Source organism: Scatophagus argus, chromosome 5 (genome assembly GCF_020382885.2).
Source record: "Scatophagus argus isolate fScaArg1 chromosome 5, fScaArg1.pri, whole genome shotgun sequence".
NCBI lineage: Eukaryota > Metazoa > Chordata > Actinopteri > Scatophagidae > Scatophagus > Scatophagus argus.
Genome location: NC_058497.1, coordinates 19,059,852 through 19,076,805, shown reverse-complemented (window position 1 = coordinate 19,076,805; position 16,954 = coordinate 19,059,852). Strand labels below are relative to the sequence as shown.

At 42.6% G+C, this 16,954-nt stretch overlaps 2 protein-coding genes and 1 non-coding gene across 4 annotated transcripts; 2 read left to right on the top strand and 1 right to left on the bottom strand.

Moving 5' to 3' along the window:
• Nucleotides 1-570: 570 nt before the first annotated feature.
• On the bottom strand, nt 571-642 carry trnap-cgg. Its single transcript has one exon. It is a non-coding gene; the product is annotated as a tRNA-Pro (tRNA).
• A 439-nt stretch (nt 643-1,081) lies between these two features.
• On the top strand, nt 1,082-13,066 carry LOC124059444 (protein Smaug homolog 2). Its single transcript, XM_046389434.1, has 13 exons — nt 1,082-1,433; nt 3,136-3,653; nt 3,812-4,282; nt 4,457-4,699; nt 4,845-4,954; nt 5,267-5,353; nt 5,627-5,918; nt 6,161-6,246; nt 6,593-6,708; nt 6,975-7,173; nt 7,694-7,820; nt 9,123-9,206; nt 10,076-13,066. The coding sequence occupies exons 2-13, from the start codon at nt 3,458-3,460 to the stop codon at nt 10,102-10,104; spliced, it is 2,040 nt and encodes a 679-aa protein (XP_046245390.1). The 5' UTR covers nt 1,082-1,433; nt 3,136-3,457; the 3' UTR covers nt 10,105-13,066.
• A 134-nt stretch (nt 13,067-13,200) lies between these two features.
• On the top strand, nt 13,201-16,735 carry socs9 (suppressor of cytokine signaling 9). Of its 2 annotated transcripts, none has more exons than XM_046389435.1 (2): nt 13,201-13,349; nt 14,653-16,735. In XM_046389435.1, exon 2 carries the CDS (start codon nt 14,819-14,821, stop codon nt 16,484-16,486), a length of 1,668 nt encoding a protein of 555 aa, XP_046245391.1. In that variant the 5' UTR covers nt 13,201-13,349; nt 14,653-14,818; the 3' UTR covers nt 16,487-16,735. The 2 variants fall into 2 exon arrangements, with proteins under 2 accessions (XP_046245391.1, XP_046245392.1); XM_046389436.1 differs by lacking the exon at nt 13,201-13,349 and adding an exon at nt 14,023-14,201.
• Nucleotides 16,736-16,954: the final 219 nt, after the last annotated feature.

The window sequence follows — 16,954 nt, the reverse complement described above, 5'->3', positions numbered from 1 at the left end:
GCAATCAGAAAATAATATGCACGACAAGCCTCTGAATGAATGACAAAGGAGATTTAACTTTAATATATCAATTTAAATTGATCCACACTGTCTGGAATTAAAATAGATCAATTTTTACAGTATGTTCTCCATTGCCATCATGAGTGTCCCATTACTTCCCGTTACTTGCCATTACTATACGGGGAATACGGTACCAAAATAGAACAAGATTAAAATTAAAAGTATAGAAATGTTTGCAGAAAAATGCATGACATTAAACATCAAAATTAAAATGTCTTCAGAAAAGGTTCCTGTCACAGTATCACAATATTTTATGACTTATTATACGTGGTAATTGTCCATTATATTCCATATTAATCCCCCTTTTTTGAGGGGCCAGTTCCCTGCATGATTTTAACTAACTGTCATGCAGTTGGTCTAAAGTGAAAGTGGAAGGACAGGTTACATTGGGTGTTGGTGGTATACTGCTCTCTACTGGTGAAAACTTCAAGCACACTGCTGCTCCAGCACGACAGCTCCACTTACTTTCGAACAGAACCAGAATTTCTTTATACATCTTTAAAGGCTAGCGGGCTCGTCCGGGATTTGAACCCGGGACCTCTCGCACCCGAAGCGAGAATCATACCCCTAGACCAACGAGCCGGGACAAGTAACCAAACGCACTTTTAAGCAGCAGTTTTCACAGCACATCTGCTGTAAAAACTGACTGCGGCCAGAAGACATTAGTCTTACGTCTTAAGTCCTCCAATTCCTTCTTGCATTTAAATTTTGAAACTAAAGCTATTTATAACATTACTCTGTTTTTCCACACAATGAGGCCTACAAAACAAACGGTTTGATACTGTAAAGGTCATTGAACAAATTATGAAGTCATCATAAAATTGACCGACACAAATGTTCATAATCCACTATCGCGTACGGTGGCCGTAGCTCACGTAGCTGGCCATAAACTGCCATAAATTGTGACCATGTCCACTGAGCCTCCTCTTGCATACAAGAGATGATCTGTGTTTACTTTCCAGAACGGGAGGCTTTTTATTTTCCAGACTGTGGGTGGAACAAAACACTACGTATCGCTCAGACGTCTGACGTTGCACGCACGTCTTACGTCAACTCAAATCGAAGTAGATTTCTCCAGGCGTACACTCGCTATTTTCTGCATTGCAATAAACATTTTGTACATACATTCTTAAACATGATATGTTTGAAACCACGGGATCTTGTCGCTGTAAAGGAATATCCTTAAGGAATACCTCGTATGGGATCGAAATCTACGCTTCTTTCAGCTAAGCTAACGTTATTGCATCTGTTAGCAAAACTTGCTACCTAAGAAGCTAGGGCTAGCATTTCTGCTAGCTATCCCTACCCTACCGTCGAGCTAGCTATGCTTTAGCATTTTAGCCTAGCTCGCTAACCTGTGACATCTGACAAAGGTAAACAACGACCCTTTTGAGTCCATTTATTGTAAATCACATCTCACATAACTTTGTCTAGCCAGCTATCTACAACCTGCTGTCGATTAAAACTGCGTTTTAACCACACTGTTTGCACCGCTAAAATTGAAGTCGGAAACGGAGAAAGGGGGCAGCAACAGCGTTAACGAAAAAAACAATACAAGTCCTGAATCCCTCACCACTCACTAGGCCGAGCAAGCTAGTGGTGGGGGAAACGAGGCTTTCTGAAACACTGAATCACTATGAAGCAGTTGTGTTGAAAATGGCTCACTGTTTCGAAGCATTTGATAGTCAAAAATTGCGACATCTATTGGCAAAACCCTTCTTATTTGTATGGATGGATGTAGCTCTCATACTGTGATGACACACTCATAATACAAGTCAGTGTTGCTGCTTACACTGTTGCGATTTTGTTCAACAAGTTTTCTAGTTTAAGAACCGACCACTTGAAAACGAGTTAAACACTGAGGCAAGTTTACGGCAAGAACACCCTCAAGACCAGTGCAACACCTCTCTGACGAGGCCTCGGTTTGGTGTGGTCACGTGATTTTTGGCATGGTACTTCTGCTTTGAAAGGTCCATACTGTGTCTGGTGCTTTGCTTGTAGTGTAACAACAGTGGACAGAGCTCTGGCCATCTAATGCAGGGCTGCTGGGTGTAATGTTAGTCTGCATTAATTTCCTGAACCTCGCATCACAGCAGCTGTCTGCTGACCACAGTTTGTAGCCACACACTCACGTTTGTCCTGTAATGAAAATTATAGCTCATGATGTTACAGGTGGTACTGGCTGCAGTGTTGGCAGTTAGTAGTTATGGCGTGTATTGTTGCCCTTGCTGGTTACTGCTTATGTTTGTGTTTCATTTTTCTTCAGAAACAGGTAACTGCTGTATTGTAATTAGCTATTGTAAATACAGGGTACAGCTGACAGCCTTTGTTCTTCGGACAGAAGCCTCTTATGCGTTTAGTGCTCCTCCCAGCCTCGTCCTGAACCCTTTGTATGTCTTGTTCGGCACACTTTTTACCCATGACTTGTACCTTTGTTATGATGAAGTGACTCAAGCAGCCTGAGCAAGTTTGACAAGAGTCCATATGAAATGATTAAATGTGTTGTAAAAGCATATTTCAAAAAACACCTTTACTCTAATGATTGCTCAGCAATTACTTTGCTAGATTAGTTTAAATATTACTCATATCCTTTTTCAAACACACACACACACACACATATATATATATATAGGTAATTTAGAAAATTATAAACCTCAAGTATTTTATCATACTCCTTTTCACTGTGATTATTTGCATATTGTGAAAGTTTGAAGCGGTGTTTCTGTCCTGCGTGTGCCATAAAGTCTTAATTAATATGTCTAATTTCACCATCTATTAAGTTTGCCAATCACTGAAGCTGATGAACCATGTGCACCATGAAAATCCTGAATTTTGTTTTATGGCAGAAAAATATATGTCCAGTTTTATATATAGATATATCTTTATATATATATATAAACCAGACTGTTTAATATAACAGGAATATCATAAGAAGAACATATTCCAGTACTAAGTCTGTGGGATCAGTAGATGGCCTTAATCTGATAAAGCCCTTATGTTTGTTTATATATAAAAGTGTGGCTGATTTCATGTTGAATGCATATCATCTAACTTTTTCTTTTTTTGACTTAATAGGGCACAGATGATGTGATCCTGAACTTGCCAGAGTGCAAAAAAAGCTTGTTTGTGCATTATCAGCTGCAGTTGGCACACACTTTTGACATCGCTTCATAAGACCTCTTCCCATTAATCCGCACGGCGCTCCTGTCTGCAGTTCCTTCTGCACCTGAACCATGTGAGGACCCCTCGGTCCAGTCTGAGGGGATCCCAGGACTGTTGCAAATACGACCCCGCTGTGCGGGGTGAGACTGATCCAGTGTGTTCCTGAAAGAGCAGTCTTTTCAGTACCCCCCTCCCCATCCACACATTCCTGTTCTCCCCACTGAGGAGACACGCCATGATGTTCCGAGACCAGGTAGGTATCCTCACAGACTGGTTCAAGGGCTGGAATGAGTGTGAACAGACGGTGGCACTGTTGTCCCTCCTGAAGAGGGTGTCCCGCACCCAGGCTCGCTTCTTACACATCTGCCTTGAACACTGGCTGGCTGACTGCACAGAGATTCACATCCTAGAAGCTGAAGCCAACAATGCAGGTAGCTGAGTTTTTTTAGTCTTTTAATATATCTTAGTCATACTCATACTGCATATGGCGAATCGTCCTGTCTCTTCCTACAATGGAAGAAGATATGTATCAAACCAGTAACGAAAGGTTAATTGCAAGTGAAATTCTCCGTTTTCCCTTTGTCATTAGCAATTGTCAGTCAGTGGAATCAGGAGCCAAAGGAGAAGGTTGTGTCCTTGCTGCTTTCCCATCTGCCTCTGCTGCAGCCACGTAACAGTGAGGCCAAATGTGAGTACATGAAGCTGCTTCAGAAGGTGTTGAGTCACACTATTGAGAGTAGCCTGTTTGTGGAAGAAAGCAGACAGCTGCTGTCCTATGCGCTCATCCACCCTGCCACTACTTTGGATGACCGCACTTCTTTGGCCATGTGGCTAAACCACCTGGAGGAACACCTGTCTAGTGGCTATGCACCCCGGGCCCCATCTAGCCCCTACCAAGCGCACCAGGGGTCAGATGAATGGCCCGGCTCTGCTGAGTCTCTGGACCCTGCACACGCCTGGCACGACAAATCCCCTTCATCCAGCACGTCTCCAGCAGGCCAAAATGGACACATGTCTTTTCCGGGCAGCATGTCCTCTCCCATCAACAGCAATAACACAGGTAATGTTGTGTCATTGAGAGGAAATAGTTCAGCAGGGGGCATTGTGGACATAATATATACTCCATACTGTGTAAACTGTGTATTTTTTTTTTGGGGAGATTTTAAAGTTAACATTTTATTGGAATTCCCCTGAATTTCTGTTTCCCTCATATATTGATTGTTTCCCATGCCAGGTTTGGGTGGACAGATGCAGCCCAGCCCTCTGAAGAAGTCCATGTCCGTTATTCCTTCCAGTCCCCAGGCTTGTGGCTCTGAGTGGGTTAGTCAAGATGATGCAGGGGGCCGACAGAACTTCATTTCAACAGACCACGCGCCCCTTTCGCCCCAGAGCAGCGTAGCCTCCTCAGGCAGTGAGCAGACAGAAGAACAGGGCTCCAGTCGCAACACGTTCCAGGAGGATGGCAGTGGCATGAAAGGTCATTATGGAGTTCATTACCTAACTGAGCCATGGTGGCTCTTGGCATTTGGCTCTGGTAAAAGCCGCGCACAGCCAACAGCTGTGGTGATATAAGCCGAAATGTAACAGTATTTTTTTGTCTCTTTGGTGTGTATTTGTTTTAGATGTTCCTGCATGGTTGAAGAGTCTTCGCCTTCATAAATATGCATCACTTTTCTCCCAGATGACCTATGAAGAGATGATGATTCTCACAGAGCAGCACCTGGAGTCGCAGGTTTTTAAGCCTCCCTTTTACATAGACTATGGCCAGGCTTTGATTATTCCACCCTCCTTATCAATTGTGATCATTACTGTCCTCAAACCTGATGATACATCAACTCTCAATGAGGCATGAAATTAAGCAACGCACCCCACAGTTACATCGAGGCAGTCAAACATACAAATGGTGCGATTTTTGCCTCTGCCCCCTGGCTTTAATGAAACAAATTGTGATTAGGTTTATTATTTAGTATCTATAGATTGCACTGTGTTCCCACAACAAATGACTCGCCTGCCGCTCACGCCGTCTTGTTATTTTCCTTCTTAGAATGTCACTAAAGGAGCACGACATAAGATTGCCTTGAGTATCCAGAAACTGCGAGAGAGGCAGAGTGTTCTCAAGTCTTTAGAAAAGGTAATTCAAATGGGATGATGATGTTCTTCTTGTGTTTTAAGAAAGGGTTAACAATGTTATGTCTTGATGAATTTTCACTCATGCTGATGAAAAATGCACTTGAGGATGTGCTCATTGGTGGTCATGTGGCACTTGATTTAGTTCCTTTGAGAAATGTCCAATCTGCATGTCAGTAAGGCTATCTATATTTTCAATTTCTACTCATACAATCCTCCCTAAACCCAAAGATTGCAGCGAATAGCACATAAAACTTATGTTGTCATGTCATGGCAGGATATTTTGGAAGGGGGAAATCTGCGCAACGCCCTGCAAGAGCTGCAACAGATCATCATCACCCCCATCAAGGCATACAGCCAACCCAGTGCAGCACAGACTACCCCGGACACGGCCACTGTCCCGGACACTGCCACCTCCCCTTCAGAAGCCACAAAAACAGGAGCAGACAAAGAGCCGGCCTCAGAGAGCTTCCAGTCCCACAACCCACCTCCCTGTGATGGAGACTCCCCAGCCACACCTATCTCAGAGGGCGACATTGCTGGACAGTTCACCCGCGTCATGGGAAAAGGTGAGAGCCCGATGTCCCCCCTGAGACTGACAATGATTACATATAGATGGTAGACTACGTAGGTGAGCACTGTGCTCTTTAAACTTCAGCATAATAAAATACTGTAATAAGGCATTAAATATGTTTTTCTCCATGTCAGTATTCAGAAGAAATGATCCAGATCCACACACATTCCTCAGATCCAAGCTTTCTCGGAGGACATGAATAGATAAAGCGTGCCTTTTTTTCCCCGTTTGTTTCAGTATGCACCCAGCTGCTGGTGTCAAGGCCGGATGAGGAGAATATCAGCTGTTACCTTCAGCTTATTGAGAAGTGTCTGGCACATGAGGTGAGAACCTTAACATTTGGTTCTTTCATTTGCTGAATTCATTTAAGTCATATGTATGCATGCATTTGAGCAGTGTTTTAAGCGCACCTAATCATAGTCCTAAAGTTCAAAACAGCAATACCTCATAAATATTAAACAATGAAAGAGCAGTATAGATGCATTTATATGAATTGATGGAAACAAACAGAGAATCTTGTAATCATCTATAGTTTTTACTCTTGAAATGAAGAATAAAACTGGCCTTTTCCTTTAAAAATTCCAAAGTCAGAAGATCTGTCGAAGAGCCGTTATTGCTCTTTGAAAATCTGATGCCATTTTCCTCCTGCTGTCTCTTTCTCTGTGTCAGGCTTTCTCAGAAACTCACAAAAAAAGGCTGGTCTCCTGGAAGCAGCAGGTCCTCAAACTGCTTCGTCTGTTCCCCCGAAAAGCTATGCTGGACATGCCTGTGTACCGACAGAAAGGGTGAGACTGTGCTAGACCTCTTTTACCTTTGATCTCCTTCTTCAGCGGGGGAGATGTCAGTCCGACTGAATGTTACATTCTCTCTGCACTCATCCCTGCTGTTTAATTTTTACTTTGCATTCTCTGTTCTTTCTCTTTTCTTCTTCACTCATTCAAATAGCAGCTGCCATTTCATGTAAAGTACCCTCAGCATTTGAACATGCAGTTCTCTTACCTCTCTTTTCTGACATATGTTCCTTTTTATTTCTTATTTTTTTCCACTCTAGCTGGACGTATGGATCCAACTCCCTCCCCACAGCAGGCTCTGTGAGTGGAAGTGCAGCACGGCGGGGCCAAAGGCAATTCCAGATGACCCCTCGTGGACTCCCAGCTGGGCGCTTGGGTCTTCTGAGTCCCAGTGGGCTCGGGGGAGCATCTCCTCGCCACACCCTCACCAGTCCTGCACTGACCGGCCAGGGTAGACAAGTGAGTGTCCCTGTCATCAGATGACACACCTGTTTGTGACAGTTTGTGCATCTTGCCTTATATTTTGGACTGACCACATACATCAGTGATGTCTCACCTTCTTTCTAATTATTTGAAGTGAAGGGAAATTATTTGGGATATAAGCTGTTCACAGCTTTTAGAATTTTTTTAGGATTAATTTAACTCGTCTTCATATTTTTAGCCTTGAAAGATTTTCTTCTCCTTTCACTGTCTGAAGGTATGGACTTTCTCGATGATACGCCCAAGGAGTAATAATATACTTCAGTTAACATTTTTTCTGAAAGGACAACAAGTGGAAAAAAATATAACAGAAGACTTTGGCAGTTTAATCTGTACACACAGCGTGCATAGTTAGAAGCATCACATTTTGATATAAGTTGATCATTATCTTAGCTTGAAGAGTTTCTGCTTAATGACTTAGCTGAAAGATAAGCAAACCATGTCGACCAACCAGGATGAGTGACATTTGCGTAATGAAAATTTGTGTTTTCCTCTATAGAACCTGTGGTTTGCCAACCCTGGAGGCAGTAACAGCATGCCAAGTCAGAGTCGGAGCTCTGTGCAGCGGACCCACTCACTCCCTGTCCACACGTCCCCACAAACCATGCTCATGTTCCAGCAGCAAGGTATTTCTTGAGGTCAAGCCTCTGTATTTCTTCAATAGAACAAGTGCATAGAGCATGCAAGAGCGTAGAAATTATTTGGAAATGGCAGATTTTACTGTTAGTTACTGTGAGGGTTTTGCGACTAACACAGGTTAGCAATTTTTGTTCTTAAAGAAAAAACAAAAAACAAAAAGGCTATTTGGTCAGATGCCAAAACAGAGAGCTGCTGCGCTCCCTCTGTGCCAAGGACAAAATAACAAGACAGCTTCGCCGCGTGTTGCAGTGAACAATCTGTAACCTCGAAAGTTATACATAACCTTTTGGTTGCCTTGTTGTGTATGCCGGATGCCACACACAAGCATTGCAGATTCATCTGTAATGACCCTGTCATTTTTCAACAGAGTCATCATGGGATGTTTCCGTAACAGAGTACAACTGTGTGAAAGCCAAAGGTTTAGAACTTACACAGATGTGTGAACCCAGAGATAACAAGTTTCCATGTCTACAGCGAGGAACTCATTTCATAGCCATTTTATACTACATGCAACGCTGGTGTCGGTCTATAAATCAGAGAAAATAATGCTTTCAAGTGGGTGGCGGGTGCTGATCCCTACATCACCACAAGCTATCATACTTTCCTCAAACTTGTTTTTTATTATAATAATTTAATATACGTTGCTATTGTGAGACAGGAGGGGAAATATCAGCCACTGCCCCTGCCTCTGACAGGGTGATGTTTTCTTTATTGCACCTTTTTCTGTATGCCCTGCTTTAGTGAGTAGAAGTGACATGCCTAGCATGCACCCGAGATGCTGTGAACACCATGTCATCAAGATGTTAGGGTTTTGTTTTTTTTTAATGATTACTTTTTGGTATTTTTGAATTTGTGGCAGGACCTTTGGATAGAGCAGTATAGCAGCAAACAGGAAAGAAGAGGACACAGGTCCTCAGCCAGAATTGATCTGGGGATGTCACGGATCATGTGACACGACCCTCAGCCTTTTGGGACGTCAGGGCACCCCTTGTTGTTTGTTTGGATTGTATATAATCCCCACAGCAGCAAAATAATTTGCTGCATTTCTGACTTTAATCTATATAGCTAATGGGCTGTTAAGTATTACTGTTTCACAGTAAGTATTACAAATTCCACTACAATTCTCTTATAAAGTCTTTTCAGGATTACAGAACTATGTTTCATTTTGTGCATTTGCTGTGACAGACCATAGCAAACCAAGGAATCGAACGTGTAGAAGTGGACCAAACAGCTGTAATACAAACCTTAATCTTCCTGTGGTTTGAAACTGTTTTTATTTCTTCCCTCAGAATGCCAAGTTCCAGGTGCTGACCTGGAGATCAACCCCACGCTGGAGTCACTGTGCCTCAGTATGACAGAGCATGCCTTAGGGGGTAAGTGTCCTCAGCAGCCCGCTACTAAGTAGGCCACACACAACTACCAACCTTGTTATACATTATAACCGTGCACTGAGAGAGAGGATTTTAAGAACAGTTTGTGTTCATAATAATTTCTTCGCACACAACCTGCCCTGTGCAAACAGACGAAAGAGTCTGTTGACTTTGATAGTTCATTTGTCATTAGTTATATTTGTATATTAATATTTAATTACATCTAAATTATACAATATCATTAGCCAATTCGTAGTTGGGTTGCTCTTCTGGAGAGAAAACGATGCAGACGTACCTCTGTGTGGTATTATGGTGTATACTTCATTGACAAAATTTGCATCATCATGTCAAACAAGTTCAAAGCTTATTATTTTACTGTATCCCCTGTATTTTGTGACGTAGAAACGTATCCCCGCTGCATGAATTCAGTGAATTAAACTAGTTTCCTTCCTTTCTGAGAGATGGATAACCTCACTGATGTCTTTTTGTGTCTGTATACACAATCCAACTTTACTTTCAGTACATCGCCAGATGAATTAACGCATATTTTGGACAGTGTAGCTCCAAAGTAATGTCAGGTTCTCGTATATATATTTTCATTCATCTGTGAGGATCTGTTCTCTCAGCTTGTTGAAGGAACTGCTGCTTATTCAGAAATATGAGCTATGCTAAGTTGAACTTCTGGCGTGCCGTATTAATACACACAAATAGACACGTTTTAAAAAGGCACCATTAACTTTTCCTGCCTCTGGGAAAGGAGGAAAAATGAGTAGAGCTTTACAACAGTGAATTAGGGATGAAATGTGAATGGTACATCATATTTAGTGATTGGAAATGTCTTGAATCATATTTATTTCCAATCTCCTCCTCAGATGGAACAGACCGGACATCAACGATATGAAAAGACGAAAGGAAAAATACACTTCAGTCGAGGCCTGTTAAGTTCCTCATCACCCAGCACAAAGATAACGCGTATGCTTAAGAAAACCAGGCAAAGCAGTCACTACAAAATGACAAAAAAAACTGTGTATATGTTCTCTAATATTTTTGTACTTTATTATATACAGCTAAGTTTATTGAAAATGGAATACAGATGATTATTATATTGCAAGACAGAGGAAAAAAAAGCAATCTGCTCCATGTCACCTGCAGGACTGTGGCATGATGTGCAGAGGCTCAGTTTGCCGTGGTCTGAGAGAAAAACGGTGGATTGGTGCTCTCTTAAATGGGTTCTGCCCTATGAGTTACTCTTCTTTTCCTCCTGCCTTGGAGCAAGGCTTCCTTCCAGAACACACTGACAGCCGCAGCACCACGTGATGTGTAGAAAATCCAGAAAATTCTCAGCCAGATGTAAGGCACTTTTACTAAAATGTCCATGATATTAGCCACTCAGCTGTAATTGGCCCAAGGATACAGTCACAGAGTTTCCACTTGTAGACAGGTGTTGATAGACAGATACCAACACATATCCACCCTAATCGTTCTTTAACCTGTGCTAGTGGGGTCTCTTGTTGGTTGAAATTTAGGTCTGATATCAGACCGAATTGTCAGCTCAGCGGAGTGGGCTCATTCCAACTTCTTGACCCAGGCAGAACTTAGACAGCTTTCCTTTGTTCTTTTTATCCTCTCTAGAGAAGGTGTTTTTTGTGGCAGCGAAGGGAGGAGAAAAAGGGTTGAGGAAATGCTTGCAGTCCAACCGTAGGCATACTTTTGTCTTGGTTGTTTTTCCCCTGAACACGTAAAGTAGAAGTGACTGTCCTCCCCTACACTTCTTCAAAGCCAAAGAAAAGGGTTGTGTGATTGTTAATTTGAGAAGGATATTTGTGGTGAAATGCAACACAATGGTATACTATTTTTAAAAAGAACAGCAGTTCGAAGAATTTATGCCAGCTGCAATTTGTCTCTGTTATTTTATGCCCTACTACATAAATGATGATGAATCTCATTTTGAGCCGAGGAATGCCCAGAAGGGTGAATAAGGGCCGGTGAGGTTTGTACTGTGCGAGAGCTGATTTGATATTGAATTGATAAAAGCGAAGAGGGTAGAGTGTTTTCAATTTACACTCTAATGCTGGGTGAGAAAACTAAATGAAACCCATCTCAACCCTCTGGCCCCCTTATGATTGGCTCAGGAAAATGAAGCTTGGTCTTGTAATAAATGCTTCAGAGCGCAGAGCCTCACCCTCGCAGTGCCCTCTTCCTCAAACGGCCAACATGATGATTTGATGAATCATACTTTTCAAGGTGCTTGATGGTGTCCATATTTTCTGTTTGTGTCTCAGTGTGTTTCAGTCTCAGAAACCTAACATTATCATGTGGTATCAGTGTTGAATCAAAAACTGTCTTATACAGCCTCTGTCTTTGAATGTGGCAGAGCGGAGGTGCATGTACGTGTAATATGGTCTTAACTTTGGATCATTTTTGGTTGCATTATAAGGCAGGGATAACCATTCATATTTTATTTCAGCGGAGCCATAGGAGGTCTGTCTAGTAAAGATGGTTATTTACGGATATCTTTTTCCAATTGTATTTTTTACTCTCCCATGATATTGATAACTTATGCTTATTTTCTATGATAGCATGTTTTGCCACACTAATACAGCACTGTTGTAGATAGAGGACATGATGGTTGATGGTGGCCAGAGTCACCAACAGCTAGAGAGCAGAAATCTTGCAACTAATGTGTATGTTTATATCACCTAAAATGTCACTGTTTACATCTCTCTGGGATAATGCCCAGTTCATGTTCTGTGATGTCATGAATACTCCATTGTCTCACTATGTAACACATTAAAGAACTGACGCCTTCTCGCACATGAGCTGGCGAGGTAGAGCCCGAAAAGAAAAGCCTTCTACTCCCGAGTCCAGGCACTCCGTATGAGTCTCAGTAGATGTTTCAAGTGAAAACTGTATGAGGCTTGTAACACCTCCTTTCCAAGTCATGCGGTGATGGGTGAGAGAAAAGCTTTCCTGGCCTTGTAATTTGAACTTTTAGCTGTCATGTCCTGATGAACTGTTCATGTGGTGCCTGAAATGCACAGCTCCAGGATCCTCACTATGTTGATTTAATGGTCTTGAGTAGTATTCTAGTCATGGATTTCTTCAGAGCGGGCTCTTGGATAGATCTGACTTATTAAAAGCATCACTCTCATGCCTGCAACGAAGTTCTGCAAGTTAACATTGCTGACAACTTTAAGACTTGGCAATCTTATTTTTTCACTATTCACAATAGCGTTTATCGATTGTGTTATGTTACAAATGGCTCAGATTATCCTTTTCATAGCCTCTGTAGCTTTGGACAGCCGATGTATTGCTGCAAATAGACACAGAGGTACAATGCAGCAGATTCCTGCTGAAGTGTTTGCGTAGTGAGAATGCAGCAGGGGATGACGATGCTTATCTGAGCCACAAATTATGTGATTGTGAGTAAACTGAACACTAATACCAGGCCAAGGAATATGTTTACTCCATGTTTACATTCCAGTGATGCATGAAATTAATTGGGAAATGCACTTCATATGTTCAGCCTTGTGTATTTTCAAAAAACAAGCATCCACTAGGAGGTACAGAGCCTGTGTCAAATGGAGACATCTACCAAGTGGTCCCAAGATCATGTTAGTGTCCCTGCCAGGCTTAATTATTGAATTAATGGAGCCACCTGTAGGCACCATTATATATATTTGTCTTGTACAATTTATATTTAATTCCAATGACTCCCCAGACATTTTTCTAATATTTTATGAACATTTTACATCCCATGCTTACTCTACTTTTTTACTGTCACTCGTATGTGAGAATGGTCTGAAGTGAAGCATCCGTCGGATTATTGACAGTCCAAATAAAGAGGTTCAGTTCTTTTGCAACTTCACTTGTGGTTTGTATTTGTGTCCGATTATTCTGTTTCAAATCGAAAAAGTCAGCTCTCGGCTATTTCTGTTGTCCTCATTTTTTTATATTACAGATGTCCTTTAATGGTCCGACATTACTGGATAAATTACTCCAATTACTTTTTACTTCCGGGTTGCACGGTTTCAGCTGTTCATTTGTCAGGCTAATGTGAGCTAGCCGCCTTTTTGTCACCGTCATTAGTTTGTCTAAGAAGAAACAGGAGCTCATTCGTGGCGAAACTTGAGAACAACTGCTTGGGTATGTTCACATTTTGTGTTACAGTTGAGAAAGCTAGATAGAAGTTGCCATAAATACAACTTAACCTTTCCTCACACAGTAAAGAATTCCCAAGTTAGCAGATAGCTAGCTGCAATGCTAACTTAGCTTACCGACCATAAACAGCTGTTTGCTAACGATTTTAGCTTGCTAACGTTACTGTTATCACTTGATACGTTTGACTGTAAATGGGTGATTGAGTTGTCGATTTTCCTCAACAGTTTGATATCTTGTAAGGATTAGACGCATGCAAACGTTAGCTTACATTTTTGTGGGGAAAAAAGTTAGGAAATTTCGTTTTTTTTATCGAGCGTTTACTTTCTCTCGATAGTAGTTGATGTGATTTCAAGACGAAAAGAGGATGTTGAGTTGAGACAGCAATCGGACTAAAAAATAAAGAGATCAGCGCTGTCACTTATTGTTTTCTGGCGGTCAAAACCATTAGCTAACTGCTTTGTGGTGGATCCTTACGAGTGTTTACGGTAATTTAAGTTATGAAGTTGTGAATCTAACGCCCAACGTAACTTTGAAAGACACACAATATGTAAGAGGAGATATAGAGGATAATGGTTAGTGTTACTTTGAAGTAGTATCAACTTTTGAAGATGAAGTTGTTTGTTTAGTGAGATGTATCTCTTCTAAGAAACATGATTTCTGTGTACCTGACCCTGGGTCAGTTGTGTGTTTTGAAAATAGATTATAACTTAACGTGCCAGGAACCAGAAGAGACGCCAGTAACATCACTGTTGGATAAGCTAACAAGCAGACCAAGAGCACTTCGAGCACAGGACGTCTTTCTCCCAGAGCTCGAGGCGACAGAAGCAGCACAGTGATGTGATTAACCATGCTGGAAGAAGGCTGTGTTGTTAGCTCTCCTAAAATGCCTTAAATTCAAAGAATACTCCTCTCATAGACAGTTAAAATGTCAAATGTATAATGCCATACAATTCAACAACGCCACAAACAGCCTCCAACATAACTTCAGTTGAATCAACTAGAGCTGGAAACAGCCTTTCAACTGAGTATTCATCTTAGGTTATTTTCAAGCAAAAATGGCAAAATTTAACTGGGGCCAGCATTCCAATTGTAAATATGTGCATTTCCGTGTGTAAGTGTAAGCAAAAAGCGAACATTTTGAAGGTAGAATTTTGAGCAGAGGTCTTGTTTGCAGCCGTTTAAAATAGGTCAACAAGCTTGCAACTGAGCGTGTATCACAAGTAATTTAAAAATATTTATAAAACAATGAATCATGATCTTTAAGAAGAACTCTTACTTTGCTTTGCAGATTGTTTTAACTCTTGATGCCAGCGATGCATGGACAGTGATAATGATGCCTGAAACAAGGGACGTAGATGGAAAAGTTCTTACCAAAAGCTAACTGCAATTTCAAGACACCCTTCAGCAACTTCCAGGAGTGCCGCAACTGTTGCCGTTTCACCACGTAATCAATAATGTCATTACCCAAAGAGTCCTTAAACAGAGGGAAAGATCGAGAGAGGGGGGCCCGTCCCAAAGTGAGACAGAGCCGTTCAGAGGAGAGACGAGATGCTGGCAGTGGACGGAAAGGAGGAAAGGGGAAGAAAAAAGGTCTCTCCTCCCATGAACCAGCAGCTGAGCGGCCTGTCAGTGATGGCTTTGAGTATGGTGAGCTGTTGAGTGACCTGGAGACCAGGGACCAATCTTCCTCCTCACCTCCAAAGGAGACCTGGAGATGGCAGGGTTTGGAAGTTGCTGCCTCATTATTAGGACAAGAACGGGTAACAGCCAGGCCAGGGATGGGAACAGTAACCTCTGCTGCAGAGCTGTCTGCACCCAGTGAAAGTGAGGGCAGAGGTTCGAGCAGCAATCGCACTCTCCGGCAAAAAATCCAAGATGCAATGGGCCAGTGTTTCCCAATAAAGACACACACTGCAGCGGCACCAGCACCAACTCCCCAGGCTCTGTCATCATCAACTGCCTGTGCCTCCTCAAGGCGCAAGATCCATCTCAGTGAGTTGATGTTGGATGACTGCCCTTTCCCTGTAGGATCAGAGCTTGCACAGAAGTGGTATCTAATTAAGCAACACACAGCCCCCATTACTCAGCCGCCCATGGTTGATTCTGCAGTAGGGTGCAGTGCCCCCTCTTCAGCAACAGCAACTGTGGTGGAGGATGTCGATGACAGGTTGCGAGAGCGCAGGCGCATCAGCATTGAGCAAGGTGTTGAGCCACCGCCCAATGCAGAGATCCACACGTTTGAGGTGACGGCCCAAATTAACCCTCTCTACAAGCATGGCCCTAAGCTGGCTCATGGTATGAATGAGTTAGCCGGGCCTGACAGAGCCTCCGTTCATCAGCAACAGCAGCTCCTTCTCCAAAGACAGCAGCAGCACCAGCTTCTCCTACAGAGTTGTTTGGACACTCTGGATGAGGTGGTGGCCTCAGCTTCAGCTTCAGCCTCTGCCGTTGCCGCTGCCTCTGCCCCTGCCTCTGTTCATACTTGTGATACTATTTCTGACCCTCTGGTGGACACAGAGGTGACGGCAACCAGCATGCCCTCTCGGGCCATAGTTCCTCAGGCTGAGCATCACAAATCTCATGATGGCTACCGCATTCACACTCAGATTGATTACATTCACTGTTTAGTTCCAGACCTGCTGCAGATCACCAACCTCCCGTGTTACTGGGGGGTCATGGACCGCTACGAGGCCGAGAAGCTGCTGGAAGGAAAGCCTGAAGGCACTTTTCTCCTGCGTGACTCTGCCCAGGAAGACTACCTCTTCTCCGTCAGCTTCCGTCGCTACGGCCGCTCGCTCCATGCACGAATTGAACAGTGGAACCACAATTTCAGCTTCGACGTGCACGACCCCAGTGTCTTCCACGCTCCCACTGTTACAGGATTGTTGGAGCACTACAAGGACCCCAACTCCTGCATGTTCTTTGAACCCCTGCTGTCCAACCCCATCCACCGCACACAGCCTTTCACCCTGCAACACATCTGCAGAGCAGCCATAAGCAGCTGCACCACTTATGATGGAATTAACATGCTTCCCATTCCAAATGCTTTAAAAAAGCATCTGAAAGAGTACCACTATAAGCAGAGAGTACGTGTACGGCGTATGGACACCTGGTGGGAATGAAGAACAAAAAAAGTTATTCACTAGAATAAACTACTAAATGCATTTAAAACACAAGTCTCCCTGAACTGAACAGTGATTCTTGTTCACTCTCTCTGGCTGTATTAACATACACTGCACTGTACTTATTTATTTTATCCCTGCTGTACATGTCTAAACAATTTTACTAAACTACACTGATGAGACAACATGTATCTCACTGATCTTGTACACTCGAAGTTCTTTATGCTCAAATAAACAAACTTATTTAGATCTGTGGTGGTTAAAGGACTAACCTCATACATCATCTGTTTTTGAGTGTGACTAAATCAGCTTAATTATCTGACGATGGGAGTGAGTGTCCTAGTGTGAATCGAGATGATTATAATAGTTGTTCATCAGTCACATGCTGAGAAGCTGAAACACATACTGACAAGATTTCCTTCATACTGAGGTGTGGAGATGCAACATGTCTGCAGTATTAATTGTTGT

What these genes read in the sequence shown, in the direction of transcription:
- LOC124059444 (XM_046389434.1), top strand. Translation starts at nt 3,458, where the DNA reads ATGATGTTCCGAGACCAGGTAGGTATCCTCACAGACTGGTTCAAGGGC. An exon ending in GGATGGCAGTGGCATGAAAG is followed by an intron (nt 4,700 to 4,844) that starts GTCATTATGGAG and finishes TATTTGTTTTAG; the next exon opens with ATGTTCCTGCATGGTTGAAG. An exon ending in GACAGAGCATGCCTTAGGGG is followed by an intron (nt 9,207 to 10,075) that starts GTAAGTGTCCTC and finishes TCTCCTCCTCAG; the next exon opens with ATGGAACAGACCGGACATCA.
- socs9 (XM_046389435.1), top strand. Translation starts at nt 14,819, where the DNA reads ATGTCATTACCCAAAGAGTCCTTAAACAGAGGGAAAGATCGAGAGAGG.